The 14,257-nt window shown below is 35.3% G+C and overlaps 2 protein-coding genes across 4 annotated transcripts in view; one reads left to right on the forward strand and one right to left on the reverse strand.

The window, feature by feature from the left end:
• Positions 1 to 1,790, reverse strand: part of cnksr2 (connector enhancer of kinase suppressor of Ras 2) — a 63,185-nt gene extending 61,395 nt beyond the window's left edge. Inside the window, exon 1 of one of the 2 annotated variants that reach the window (XM_005812556.2) lies at positions 1,206 to 1,790. In XM_005812556.2, coding sequence (XP_005812613.1) covers positions 1,206 to 1,269 — 64 coding nt within the window. In that variant the 5' untranslated portion in view covers positions 1,270 to 1,790. The remainder of the gene's footprint in view (positions 1 to 1,205) is intronic. The other variant, XM_005812555.2, reaches the window with a different exon arrangement.
• LOC111606201 (toll-like receptor 13) lies at positions 965 to 14,213 on the forward strand. 2 transcript variants are annotated; one of them, XM_023326109.1, is made up of 4 exons: positions 965 to 1,177; positions 7,948 to 10,365; positions 11,536 to 11,653; positions 13,262 to 14,213. In XM_023326109.1, exons 1-4 carry the CDS (start codon positions 1,069 to 1,071, stop codon positions 13,494 to 13,496), a joined length of 2,880 nt encoding a protein of 959 aa, XP_023181877.1. In that variant the 5' UTR covers positions 965 to 1,068; the 3' UTR covers positions 13,497 to 14,213. The 2 variants fall into 2 exon arrangements, with proteins under 2 accessions (XP_023181877.1, XP_023181876.1); XM_023326108.1 differs by lacking the exon at positions 965 to 1,177 and adding an exon at positions 6,241 to 6,374 and having other exon boundaries at positions 7,832 to 10,365; positions 13,262 to 14,210.
• Positions 14,214 to 14,257: the final 44 nt, after the last annotated feature.

Consider the following 14,257-nt stretch of genomic DNA (forward strand, 5'->3'; position numbering starts at 1 on the left):
ACAATGGTGTGTTAGAGTCACGGTAGAGAAAAAACAGCAGCAAATTTCCACCAAAAGACTCAGAAATCTTCAGGTTAATCTCAGACATTTTCTACAAAAAACGTGGAAATTTCTTAGTTTCAAATGTCTTTTTTTTTTACCTTTCAGAGCTTTAAGAGTCCAAAAAATTGCTAGAAAAAACTCTGGAAATTTTTTGAATTTCAAAAGTAGAACATTTTACATTTTTAAAACTTTTTCTAGATAATTCAAAATTTCAGTTTTTTTGTAGCAGATTTTCGATTTACGAAAAAAATGTACTTGTTTTCCCTAACATTTTATGGAAACAACATTAAAATTGTAAAATAATCTAAAAATTTCTGCTTTTTCCTAGCAAATTTCTCACTTTTCAACCTTAGAAATGTCCAATTTTTTCTAGAAAATTTCTGGGATTAATCTCAAAATTTCAGATTTTTTTTATCCCGAACATTTTTGACTATTCAAATTTCTAAGTTTATTCTAGAAAATTTCAAATTCAGTTTCTTCTTCTTTTTTTGTGGAAATTTATTCCTTTTACTTCTACCTACATTGTTCAAATAAACCACTGTACCTGTCTAACTTATCTGAGGTACTTCGTAAAACAATAAATAAATAAAAAGTTTTAAACAATAAACTTTTTAAAAAACTTTTATTTGTAAAATATTTAAACTACAAGTCACTTTCCTTCCACTGCACAAATATGAACCATTTTGTTTTGCTAGCATTTCATCTTTTTTGCTGCACTGGCTAAAATTCTCACATTAATAAAAAATAAAAAACACTGACAATAAAGTTGCTGGATGTTTACAATTAAATTAAAATAAAAGATAAATTTGTAGTTGGCAAAAAATAAACACTTTTCAGTTCATCACATTTTTAATTTTACTGAAAAATACTCATATGGTCCATTTCAGGTTTTGGTGGCCTCTTTGTCCCCCAGGCCCTGAAATCTCTAATGCTCGCCCCTGTTGGCAGCAGAGAAGTTTGTCTGTCTCTCCTGCTGTCCCTCTCACAGCAGGCTGCATCATCACCCACTGATCATCAGGTGCTAGGATGAGACATGGACACTCTCCCGCGAACACACCTCCCACGCAACATACACCCATCTACTCCCCTGATCCCCTGCATGTTTATAACGCGGGGAGTTTCTGCGTGTTTCCAGGTGAGTTGGTGGTTACATGACGGCTCACCTTTCATCCAGTCCACCACCTGGTTCGTGCTCCATTTGCTCACCGGCTCCATCACCAGCGCCATCGAGGAAACTTTGCGTGGACTCTCCGTTGTGTCGCTACCCCCAAAAGCAGAGCCCAGTCAGGCGGACACACCTCCACCTTCTCCTCCTCCTCTTCCTCCCTTGAGCCCCTCCAGCTCTCTTCCTCCTTCGGCAGCCAGGTGACTCCTTACTTCTTCAAACTGGCAACGCTGGTCCCGGTCCAGTCCGCGCTCTGCGATTCGGTCCCGTTTGATACAGCAGGGTCCGGTACATCCCTCTGCCGGAGCCTGTCTGACTCCTTTCTCTCTCCCTCTCTCTTTTTTCTCTCTCTCTTTCTCCCTCTCTTGCCCACGGTGCGTCAGTCCCGCTGAGTGTGTGTGTGACAGCTACAGAGTGCGTGTAGGTGTGCGCAGAAGCAGCAGCAGCGCCGAGTGTAGGATAGATAAGTCACACCGGACTCAACATCTCTCTCTCCCTCCTCAGATATGATTAATCCACGCACGCGCCTCGTGGGTGGCTGCGCGCGCGCACGTGTCGGTGTATTTCCCACAGGAACGGCAGAATCGTGTAGGGATGATGGAGATGGAGCTGATTCTCAGAGATATTCATGATTGGAGGCTTCAGCTGCTGTGATGAAACCTAATGAGCCTTCAGCCTCCAGCTGATGTCTTCTTTTCCCAAATCTGGACAGATAAATCAGGTGCAATGTCGCACCTGAGCAACGCAACTCATCCCTCTCTGCAGCCGTCAGCGACGTAAATGGATCTGGAAGTTACAGTCTTTATGTTCCAACAACTAAACCCCAATTGTTTTCTGAGTTTAATGTGAAAAAAGTGGAAGTAATTGTGAAAAATGCATGATTTTCTGGCTGGTGAAATCTGGAAAGTGTGGCATGCATGTTTTTTTTAAGTCATCGCTCTACCAGCTTTGCACATCTACAGACTGAAATGTATTTCTTCTTCTATTTAAAAAAAGAAGAAAATAGTCAAATGATTACCAAAATAAAAGGTTCCTTCACTTTTTATCAGCATTTATGTTTAATTACCCAGGAAGTTGGTACAAGTATGGTGGTGGTTTGATAAGTAAAATAATTGTACAGGCTACATTTTTAAAGTTGTTTTGAATAGATTTTTTTTCTTTTAATTAGCATTTAAAATTTATTTTATAGTTACTCAAATTACCTTCAGCTTATATTTAATTGAATTTTCATTTTATGAAATATTTCAGAGTGACAAAAAGCAAAAATAATCTAATTCTAATTTTGCATGTCCAGCTTTCTACATCTACAGACTAAAATGTGCGTCTATCCTTCTATATTTAAAACAAATCTCAATCCAGAGTGCGATTAAACAGGGGTGGTCCTGACTCAAATGGTTCCCTGGGTGGGCCCCCCTAGAAAATAAATAATCAGATATAACCAGAATAAAGGTTTTTATCTTTATTTTAAAATAATTTCTGGTTAGTGTTTAATTATCCAGGTATTTTTGATGAGCTCGTTGGTGGTTCAATTGGTTCGAATCCCTTTCCTCTTCCCTTAATAAATATAATTACCACTTAGAAATTGGATTTTGTAATTATCTTTGGGTGATATTAAAATTCCTTTGATCGTGTGAAATATTTCAGTGTTAAAGAAATCTTTAACAGCGCCGTAATGTTGATTTGAAACCGATTGGATCAGATTAATGAAATAAGGAAAACAAAGGCTAAAATCTGCCATCTTTGTTGTCTTCTGCCTCCATTTTTGCTTCTTTTTTTTCCCTGTGATGTTTTTGTTATAGATCAGAGGCAGAGCAGTCTCAGGGCAGCTTGTTCACGGTTCATATAAACAGCAGAGCGTTGAGACGATGAACATTTCTGTTTGACGAGAAGGAGCGACAGAAGGTTTTGTTGCCATAGCGACAGTCTGAAAAAGCCACCAAGGCGCCGCCATTGAAAAGCTACACTTTCTTTAAATCAATAATAGTTTGTTTGGAAGGTTTACGCAGGATCAAACAAGGAAGATTTTAAAAACAATACATTCACAGCTCCTAACATTTTTTACCTGCTTTTTTTTCTTCTTCCTTTGGCAGATAAACAGTCCTACCAACACTGTTTTTAATTTAATTTCACTCCACTTTTCTTTAAGAACACAGGAACTATTACAAGTAAATATGAGCTGCTGTAAAGGTAGATGTTTCATCTCGTGAAAACTGCAGAAAAACATCAAAATTTAGATAATAAAATACCAGAATCATGAGATGACAGGATTATAATTTAAATAACTTGAATTATGTAAATTATCAGATTAATTGAAGCTATTTTTTTAAACAATACTACCACAATTACAGTCAGATGTTTTTTATGTACCTAAGTGTTTAATCAATAAGCTATAGATCTATGGTAAAGATATTCTGTCTTCTGTGAGAAAAAATGACAGTTTTCTGTTTAAATAGCGACCTCTGCTGGTAACACGTATAAATGACAACAATGAAGGCAGATTTCTGCAGCAAACCCAGAGGATCTTTGCACATTACAGCCATAAAATCCAGTATATTTCACTGGGACTTTATGTGGCAGACTAACCGAGTCAATACTTTCACTTCCTTTGTACATCTAGACTTATTTTTGCTAACATATTTTTTAAAAAAAACTCTCCCAGATTTAGTGGAGAGTATCTGAACATCAATTGTCGAGTTTTATCACAATAATTTCTTGACTGAATTTAGAAATGGATTTGTAGTTGGCTATTCTAATACATAAATATTCATTTCCCCCAGTTTTTTGTGAGTCCGCAATCGTGGAAATTCACACAAAATCAACAGATTCTCATATTTTTTTAATGCTAAGGCATATTTGTGAGGGTTTTTTCTTTTCTTTGGCAAATGTTCTCCAAAAATGGTTAAAAACATTCATTTTAAGCAGTGCCGGCCCAAGCTATACATGAGTTAAAATGCTCCTTTTTGCCCAAAAGAACCACGCTAGCATAATAAAAGATATATATTTACCTAACATAACATTGAATAATATAAACTAAATGCTATTACACATAAAAAACTTTACTTCTGTTATTGTTAATAGTTATTACACAAATAATATATTAATGTCTTCTTGCTCCTGACTCCTGCCACTGTTGGGAAAATCTAAGATAAAACTTGTTAACCTATTTTACTGTAAAATTTCGTTTTTATAAGTTGATGTTTCTTTCAAATAAACAAAATAAAATGGCACACTTTACATTTCAAAATCCAACTGTTTTTCTTTTGTTTAAAATCAACTTCCGTATTTAAAATAAATAATAATTACATTATATGGTATGGAGGCCCCAATAAAAATCTATGTAGAGCCCCAAAAATGTTTGGACCGGCCCTGAGTTTAAGAGATGCCAACTCCCACCTGTAAGTGGCAGCGCTTATTACTTCAACTATGCTGCTGCCTCAGTTAATGTCAACATAGTCCGTGATCAATATGCTGAGTAACAAAATGGGACATTTGCCATCACACTTAAGCAAAAATATAGCAAAAATTATAGAAAATATTTCTATAATAGCAACACAAAATCTGTGACTCTGATTGCAAAAGATAAAAACAATCGCAAAATCCTGGAGGAACTAAAAATGTTCAGGGTTGTTGTCCTGCTAAAAGGTGACAACCTTCACAACCCGTCGTTGAAGTCTGGTTACATTGAAGTAGACATTAGCTGCGTTTCCATTACAAACACGCGCAAAAACTCTGTCAATGTTCCGCTAACCTAAAAAACCCCCACCATTTTACCACTGCGGGTTTTCCATAAAATAAGAAACTACTTAAAATCACACGTGAATAAGCTTGTTCACAATAAATCATGCCGTCAAAAAACGTACAGCGCCACAATCCTCCAACTACTTCCTTGTTTTCTTCTTCGTTGGTTGCACCAGAGGCAACATCCTTGATGACCACGTGACTCGTGTGATGCGAAGAATGTGTTTTCGTTGCAATCTCATGACATAAACCAATTTAAATACGACCAAAAACCCACCTGATCCTAGCGCTAAAACCGGTTTTAATCTAAAAACTAGTTATTATTAGTTATTATCATAATGTCAAATTATAAATAAAATGGTCAAAGGAAACAGCTAATGTTTGTAGTACCTTTTACAAACATATTAAGCTGTACTTTCCACATGCAAACACTATTTTATTCAAAATTAGATCTAAGCATATAAAGATTATGGCATTTCCTCAAAATTAATCATGTTATCCCAAATTTTTTTGCTTTTTTATTTTATTTTTGCTGTTAGCTTATTGAATTAGTAGCCATTATGTTATCGTGCCAGTCCTGGTTTAACATTGCAACAACTGTGAAAAAAGCTTCTCACGCCCCAGAAGTTGTTCCTTTGAAACGGCTCAAGTTTCAATCCACTTCTGCCACATTAGGGAAGTGCTTATTCCTACAATACGTAAAATAAGGAAGCAACTGGTTTTATTGGTTTGACAGTTTGATGAGCTCCATAATTATAACTCAAACTACACCAATAGATTATCATGATTTGTGGTTATTAGGAGATTATTTGGTTATATATATATGTGGCTGCAAAGAGGCAAAGCAGATCTAAACAACTTCTTGTATTATGACATTGAAGCACCAAAAAAAGCAGAAATAAAAGAAAACAAAACACTATACGGTAACTGTTAACAAAAACATTCAAAAAGAAAACAGAAAAACATACATTCTGCAAAAATAAATAGAAAAACCTAAAAAAAAAACAGAAAAATATACAGTGCATATCAGATATTTTATCCTTTTTTTAAATTTGTTTTACCAAAAAATACTTTTGAAAATGAACAAACAGCTGATTTTTTAAAAGTTAATCTTAGCAAATGACAACGCTCAAAAATATTTCTGAAATTAAAATTTTATGGTTGATTGTCAGAACAATGGAGAAGTGAAAGTGATGCTTTTTGCTTGGATTTCAACAGGACATTTCCTCTAACAGGACTTCCAGTTTGACTCATAAGGAAGAAAAGGAACAGAAACATAAATGTTGATAGAACAAGCCTCTGACATCAAGAAGATATCACTCGTCTGCTCGTCAAACAACAAACAAATACTCCGCTTTTTGTCGAAAAGTTTTATATTTTACCTCCAACAGAGAAAAGCTCATAATTACATGAACTTCAGTGATTCACGGTAAGCATCAGGAAACTATTTGAATTAAGATTGTGTTCAATTTTGATTTGTCTAAATGTAATAAGTTAAAAATGCGGATATCACTTGATTCTGCTGGGTTTTTATTCCGCAATGTTGGTAAAATGGACATAAAACTACACATCTCTGTTAAAATGACATATTTGTGTTGAAGAAAAATTCAATATAGCTTCAAAGTAATTTACCCAAATATAACCCAAAGTTAACACAAAAGGATAGACATGAGTACAATGAAACACAAGACAATTACTGAAATAGATTAATTATTTCAGAATGTTCCACTTTTTAATCTGAGCTTCTCTCTACAATTTAATTCAAAGACAATCACATCCAGTATAAAATTATTGTTGCCACCAAATCACTCAGCTGTGATAAGGGCCATTGTAACTAAAAAAAGGAGGAGTCAATTTCAGCCAAAAGATCTCAGAAATTTTCTAGAAAAGTAGAATATTTGCTAGAAAATACTCAGAAATTTTTAGATTAATCTCAGAAATAATTGAGCAAAAAACATGGAAATGTTTCTGAATTTCAAAAGTTGAAAATGTATGGCTTTTGATACTTAGAACATTTTAAAAAGTATAAACAAATGTCTAAAACAGCAAAAGTCAAAAATGTTAAACTTTCAAAAATCATAAATGTACATATTTATCTCAAAAAAAATCTGAGATCATTTTAAAAAATACTAAGTATTTTGTATATTTTAGACTTTCATGACTCAGAAATGTCCTTGTTTTTTCTAGATTATGTCTAAGATTCATCTAAAAAAAAAGAAAATCTAGCAATTTTTTGGCTTTTCAAACTCATGAATTTCCTAGATTTTTCATTTCTGAGATTAATCTAAAAGTTTTTTTCTAGAAAAAGTTTGACTTTTTCTGAATTTCAAAAGTCATAATTAATTTACTTCTGAAACTGTAATTTTCAAGACTTTTTAGAGAAAATTTCTGATATTAATCTAAAACTTTCTGAGTTTTTATGAGAATAGATAGATTGTTTTAGGCAGACACTGTCGTCTAAAGACAAATGCATTGATGAGTTTCTCTAGACCTTTTTGGGACATTATGTCTTCAGGTGTTAGAAGGCCAACTTTGTAACTGTCTTTATGTTGCTCTGAAGGTTTAGGGCCATCACTACACCCAGATTTCAGACCTGACCAAGAGTTTTTAGCTGTAATAATTGAAATAATTGTGTGTTGAATCTAGATCATTCCTATTTCAGTTTAAACACTTGGATGGGTTTATAATCACCTGCTGACATTTTAATGTAAAGCTGTGTATGGTGATCTATGTAGTGATCATAACGTATACTTGTTATAATCTGAGCAACAGGGAGCATATGGGTAATAAATAAGAGGGACCCCAGGATTGAATCTTATGGTGCTCCATAAGAAAAATCTAAATGATTTTACCTGTGTACACTTATTTACTTTTCTGACTTTTTAGGTTTACGAACATCTGTTTAAAAATGGGATTGGAGGAAAGCAAAACCAAACCAAATGCAGGATCTAAGTGTTCTGATCATAGCGTTGCTTTTCTCCTGATTTACATGATCTGTTTAGTTCCTCTGGCCACCGGATTTTCCCTGAAGAGTTGCAGGGTCAGCCAGAATGTAGCCAAATGTACAAACAGCCAACTCAAATTTGTTCCTCAAGACATTCCCCCAACTGTGACAGGTTTTGATTTGTCTAAAAACCAAATCTCAAGAATACAACGTTCAAATTTCAAAAATCTAATGGTTCTGGAAGATTTAAACCTTCATGAAAACCACATTTCAAAGATAGACAGCGGTGCTTTTGCCAACTTGACCTCCCTTCGGAAGTTGACTCTGAACAACAACAAGCTCGTTAAGCTAGGAGAGTTGGCTTTTGATGGGTTGGGCAACCTCACTGAGTTAAGACTTAACACTAACAAGATCACAGCATTGTCACCCACCGCTTTTCAGTGCTTGACCAGGTTAAAACTTTTGGATATTTCTCAGAACAAACTGGAAACGATGTCAAACCTTCATCTGATTTTGCAGCACATGCCACAACTGCAGGAGTTAGTGATAAGAACAAATGTTTTAAGAACCTTTCAATCATGGAAACTTACCAACCGCTCGCTGGATCTCCAGACTTTGGATTTGTCCCGTAATCCCATAAGAGACTTCAGGGTCACTGCCAACATCTTCCCGAATCTGACCTCCCTCATCATCGGTGACAAGTTCAGCGTCATACCAATGAAATGGGACGTGAAAAACAAAACTTTCCTCAGACAGGTGTCCAGTCTTGATGTCAGCGGGCTTCATACATCTCCTGAAAACATGGAAGCATTACTTAAAACGGTGAACTCCTCGCTAACATCGCTAGCGCTGAACGATATAAAACGCAATAGGACGCAACTGATCAACCTCTCTTGCTCCATCCCAACTGTGTCCAAATTGCAGTTTCGAAGCAACAAACTCATAACAGTCTCTTCGTATTACTTTAAGCCGTGTGTCAATGTAGTAGAATTAGATTTATCAGAGAATCACATTAAAATTATCGATGAGAACGCCTTCACACCTATGAGAAATTTAACTATTTTGAAACTGAGTAAGAACAAACTTTTATCGGTTCCTACCGCAATACGAACTCTGCAAAATCTCTCCCAACTTGATCTCAGCAGCAACATGATCACCGCTCTGACCTGTCAAGATTTCTCCAATCAGACAAGACTGAAGGAACTAAGTCTGCAGAACAACTCAATCTCTACGTTGACTGAATGTGCTTTCAAGGGCTTGGTACAACTCCAAATTCTCAAATTGCAATCCAGTCAAATTACTGATTTGCAAGGGGCTTTTAAAACCTCATTGCCAAAACTGGAAAGGCTGCAATTGAATGGAAATAAACTCACTGCTATTAGAGAGGGTGAATTTGAAGGATTAAAGTCTCTTTTGCGTTTGTCTCTACATCAAAATCAAATAAAGACCCTTGAGAAAGGTTGCTTTGTTGGACTGTTGAACCTCACTGACATTCAGCTCCAGTTAAATGGTATTACAACTGGTACCTTACAAACAAGTCCCTTCAAGGGTCTCTGTAACCTAAAACGATTGTATTTAAACGATAATCACATCAAATATTTTAATATTACACCATTTTCTGATCTTCACCAGTTGGAAGAGTTGTCTCTTCATGGCCAGCACTACAGGGGAAAGTCTAGCCTACCTTCCAACTTCCTCCAAGGACTAAGCCGTCTTTTAAGCTTTAATGCTAGGAACACCCAGCTAATCAATCTCGGCAAAGACACATTTGTGAACACACCTAATCTGGAAAAACTTGATTTGAGCTCAAATGACTTGGAGAACCTGACGCCAGAGCTGTTTGCCCCAATTCAAAACCTTAAAAGCCTCTACATCTCCAGGATTGCTGTTCACTCACTAGATTTCCTTGCAGATGCCAACCTGAACAAGCTGGAGTTTCTGCAGGGAAGACACAACCAATACTCAGTCGTGACTAAAGACATAATCAAATCGCTCCCATCTCTTCAGTATTTGGATTTTAAATATAATACTTTCTACTGTGACTGTGACAATGCCTGGTTCGTCAACTGGACAATTTTCAGCAAACGGACGCAGGTTAATGACGCATATAACTATTCTTGCAACTATCCAAATGACTTCAAAGCCAAAAGGCTTTTGGATTTAAAAAATGACTTAAAATCTTGCTCACAGGATATCAACTTCAATTGCTTTGTTTCAACCACATCTGTGATCCTCTTTGTCATGGCTGGATCCTTCATTTACCACTTCATGAGGTGGCAGCTGTACTACGCCTATTACCTCTTCTTGGGCTGGCTTTATGACTCAAAGTATAAAAATAAGCAAGTTCCTCATCAGTACGATGCTTTTATCTCCTATAACTACCACGATGAGTCTTGGGTGATTGGTGAACTGTTACCCAAACTGGAAGGAGAGCAGGGCTGGAAATTGTGTCTGCACCATCGAGACTTTGAACCAGGTAAGACCTTTTATACATAAATGGTATTAGCATTTATGTAGAAAAAATGGTAATTCATTGGACACCCATCCACCTTGCTTGGAGATCCAATGAAGATGGACCCTCATCTTCATGGGGATTCATCTTCATCGGACCCCCATGCAATGAATTTCTTGCAAAAGTTGCTACTATAAAACAGAAGCTCCAGTGTGTAACTTTATGGTTTTTTTGTTTTTACATATTTGTCAAACTGTCACCTGTCATACAAAATTTTGCTGGATGATGAATTGTCCCAGATGTTATTGCAATAAACAATAATATTGTTGTTTTGAAAAACATTTTCTAGTAATATAATGCCTAATAATGCAAGAAGCTATTCTCAAAGACCAATAAACTTTAAATTCTTAGAAACATTCGACTCTGGAACTGGAAGACATTTGGATATTTAATTCAAAATTTAAAAAAACAAACAAAAAAAATGGATTATGGAGTCTCTATAAACAAAATAATCCTTCAAAAAGGAACTAGTTGAGACCAAAACACCAGACTGAAAAATTTTATCATCCAGTTTTTGGAAGGAAGCAAGAAAAAATTTAAAAGAATTATGCAAATGTAAATTATTTACAACTACTTCCCTGAATCATTCAAAGTTGGACGTGAGAAATGAGAGTATTGAACAGAGCAACTGAAATTGTTTTCCAAAGTTGTTTTTGTCAGTTTATTCGTGGCTTCTACTTGTTTGAGTCGAGCTAATTTGTCTGTGAACGTAACACGCCTGGTTGGGACTCACAGACGGCGGTAGCTAGCTTAGAAACCGACCCGAACCTCCCTCCTCCTGACGTGTTGATCCAATTTCCGACTTTACCTGAATTCACACCACACGATTTATATCACTATGTCATAAATAATCTTTCTTCTTACATCGAAGCGGCCTTAAAAAAAGAGATGTTAACCAGTTTTTTTCCATAATACATGCTAGGCTACATGACGGTGCGGTACTGTCTCCATGGTTACTAACGGTTAGGCGCGTCCCTTCTTCATATGATTGGTGACGCCATCCATCGGCGCCTTGTCTTTCCTCATTAAAAGTTATAAAATAAAATGACAACTTTGGTTTGTCATTGCTCCACTGCATGGAAACCATCCAAAAAAAAAAATGAACCGACTGTTTCTGTACGCACTCATTTCTAGGAAAGCCGATCACACAAAACATCACGGACGCCATCTACGGAAGCAGGAAGACCATCTGCGTCATCAGCAGAAGATACCTGGAGAGCGAGTGGTGCTCCAGAGAGGTCCAGACAGCCAGGTACACAGTAGGAGGCGGCCCAGCGTCTTCTTCTTCTTCTTCTTCTTCTTCTTCTTGTTTTTTTTTTTATGGCGGTTGGCAAACAACTTTTAGGTGCATTACCGCCACCTTCCAGGTCGGAGTATGGACCACACGCTTATACCCTCCCCATAATACCCGTCCTTCTTAGAAATCTAAAAACACTCTCAAATATTATATCTCCTGATGATTTCTGAAATATTTCTTCTAAATCTAATTTACAATTATTCATCTCATTAACCAACATCTCTCTCTCCCTTACATACTTATTGCATTCTAAAAATACATGCTGTATTGTTTCCATCTCTCCACAATATTTACAACAACCTGTGCTGTGTTTATTAATTAACTAGGTGGCCCAGCTTGAAAAAGGAAGTAAAGTCAACTAAAAATTGCTCTGGTTTTAACTCAGAAATTAAAGTTCGTGAAGTTGATTTATCAAGAGACAGTCGGCATTGTTGTTTTTTCAGTTTTGATAGCTCATTGATCTTTAATTTTTATATCTTAACACTGTAGTTGATGCCAAGTTATTTCACATTATGCAAAAAAATGAAAACTGTTAAATAAGAACTTCCTCAGTTTGACACAGGAATGAGAAGGAAATATTTTTACGAGTGGAGAACAAACATGTCATCTAGCTGAGAAATATTTAACTGTTAAGAGATCAATAACGTTTCTGTATTTTCACTCACATTAAAATAACTTATTTTAACTTCAACTAACATTCTTGTTTCAACTTGCATGAACATAATACATGATGCATTTTATGAATGAATTCTGATCAGAAATATTTGAATAAAATGTAGTTAATGAGAAAACATTGTTCTCAACATAACACGGCATATTAGGGCCACTCAATAGAAAAAAAAAGTACATTTCTGCCAAAATCTGATAAATTTTTTGATTAATTGCTGAAATTTTTCAGAAAAACTAATAAGTTTCTGAGTTTGAAAAGTTGAAGTTTGGCAATGAAAAAAAAACGTAAAAATTTTGAGATTAGTCTCAGAAATGTTCTTAGAAAAACATGAAAATGTTAAAGTTTTGAAAGTTTTAAAAGTCCAAAATGTTTGACATTTAGAATTTTTTTTATTTTGAATAGTTAAACGTTTGCTATAAAAATAACTCATTGGGCCCTAAAAGTGGAGCCATGTTGTGATGACTTCCTGAAGGTGAAGTTTCAGAAAGAGCAGGAGCTTCTTAAAGAGACAGAGGCCCAATTTCAAGGCATTAAATTACAACGTCAAATTTATTTTTAAGTCATATTTGATAAATATAGCATATTTATAACAACTGAAGGTAACTGCTATAAAATGTCTCTATATTCCTGGAAAATACATAATACTTTATGTATTAATACCTTTAATAACTTCTTAGACGTGTATCCTTTTTTCCCTTTTTGGTATTTGCCTCTTTTTTTTCTTTTTTGCTTATAGAGATTTTTAAAATAACAAGAGTGACCCAACTGATATAGAACCTTCTATATTTACTAATTTAATCTAAGCTATCATTGCGTCCCCATACTTCAATCTGTCATAAACTTTCAGGTAATTCTTGTCCTAGAGCCGTTTTCTTTTCTCCTGGCCTCCACAGTTTCCGTCTCTTTGACGAGCAGAAGGATGTGCTGATCCTGGTGTTTTTGGAGGACATTCCCACCTACCTGCTGTCTCCTTTCCACCGAATGAGGCAGCTGCTGAAGAAGCAGACCTACCTGAGCTGGCCGCGCGCCGCCGGCCACCCAGAGGTATTCTGGGAAAACCTGAGGAAGGCTCTGCAGACCGGAAACAATGCAAATGAGGAAAACTTCCTCAGTTTGACACAGGAATGAGAAGGAAATATCTTTACGACTGGAGAACAGATATGTCATTTAGCTGAGAAATATCTAAACATATTTTCTATCAATTTTGTGTTATTATTATACTTTTAATCTGTGTGTATTTAATAGTTGTGCTATATAACGCTCTAATTTGATGTTTTTCCCATTTAATTCATTACTGGCTTTATACTTTTTGATAGTGTTGCTCTATATATACATTTTTTATTTACTTTTATAGAAATATGGTTATTGTTTCGAAATAGTTCCAAAAAAGTTTGTTCTGTCAAAACAAAGCAATGTCTCATTAATAATTATTCACCCAGCGGGGAAATTCAGGTGTTACACTAGCAAAGCGGCAGGCAATTGAGACATGTAGGTTCACAAAAAGATTAAAATAATACAAAAAATGTAGAAAAGCAGAAATAATAATATACTCTACAGGAAGGGCAACATTTCTACATAAAATAATTCAACAAAATGTATAAAATGTGCATTTGTATTTGTGCATTAAAATTAGACTATGTGTGGTAAGTAAAAATAAAACTGTGCAATTACAGGTATATGTTAAAAATGTAATTGAAAATATAAAAATGTAAAATTTACGAGAAAACTGTGAAAATCTGAGTTTCAAAGGTCAAATTTACAAGTTTTTCTAATTTGAGATCAATCTCTGTCACAAAATTTTGACTTTTTAAACTCAGAAATTTCTAGAAAATGTTTAATAATAATCTCAAAATAAATAAATTTGAGTTTTTGCTCTCAAATTTTCTAGA

The sequence above is a fragment of the Xiphophorus maculatus genome, chromosome 21, assembly GCF_002775205.1.
Source record: "Xiphophorus maculatus strain JP 163 A chromosome 21, X_maculatus-5.0-male, whole genome shotgun sequence".
In the NCBI taxonomy this organism is placed as follows: domain Eukaryota; kingdom Metazoa; phylum Chordata; class Actinopteri; order Cyprinodontiformes; family Poeciliidae; genus Xiphophorus; species Xiphophorus maculatus.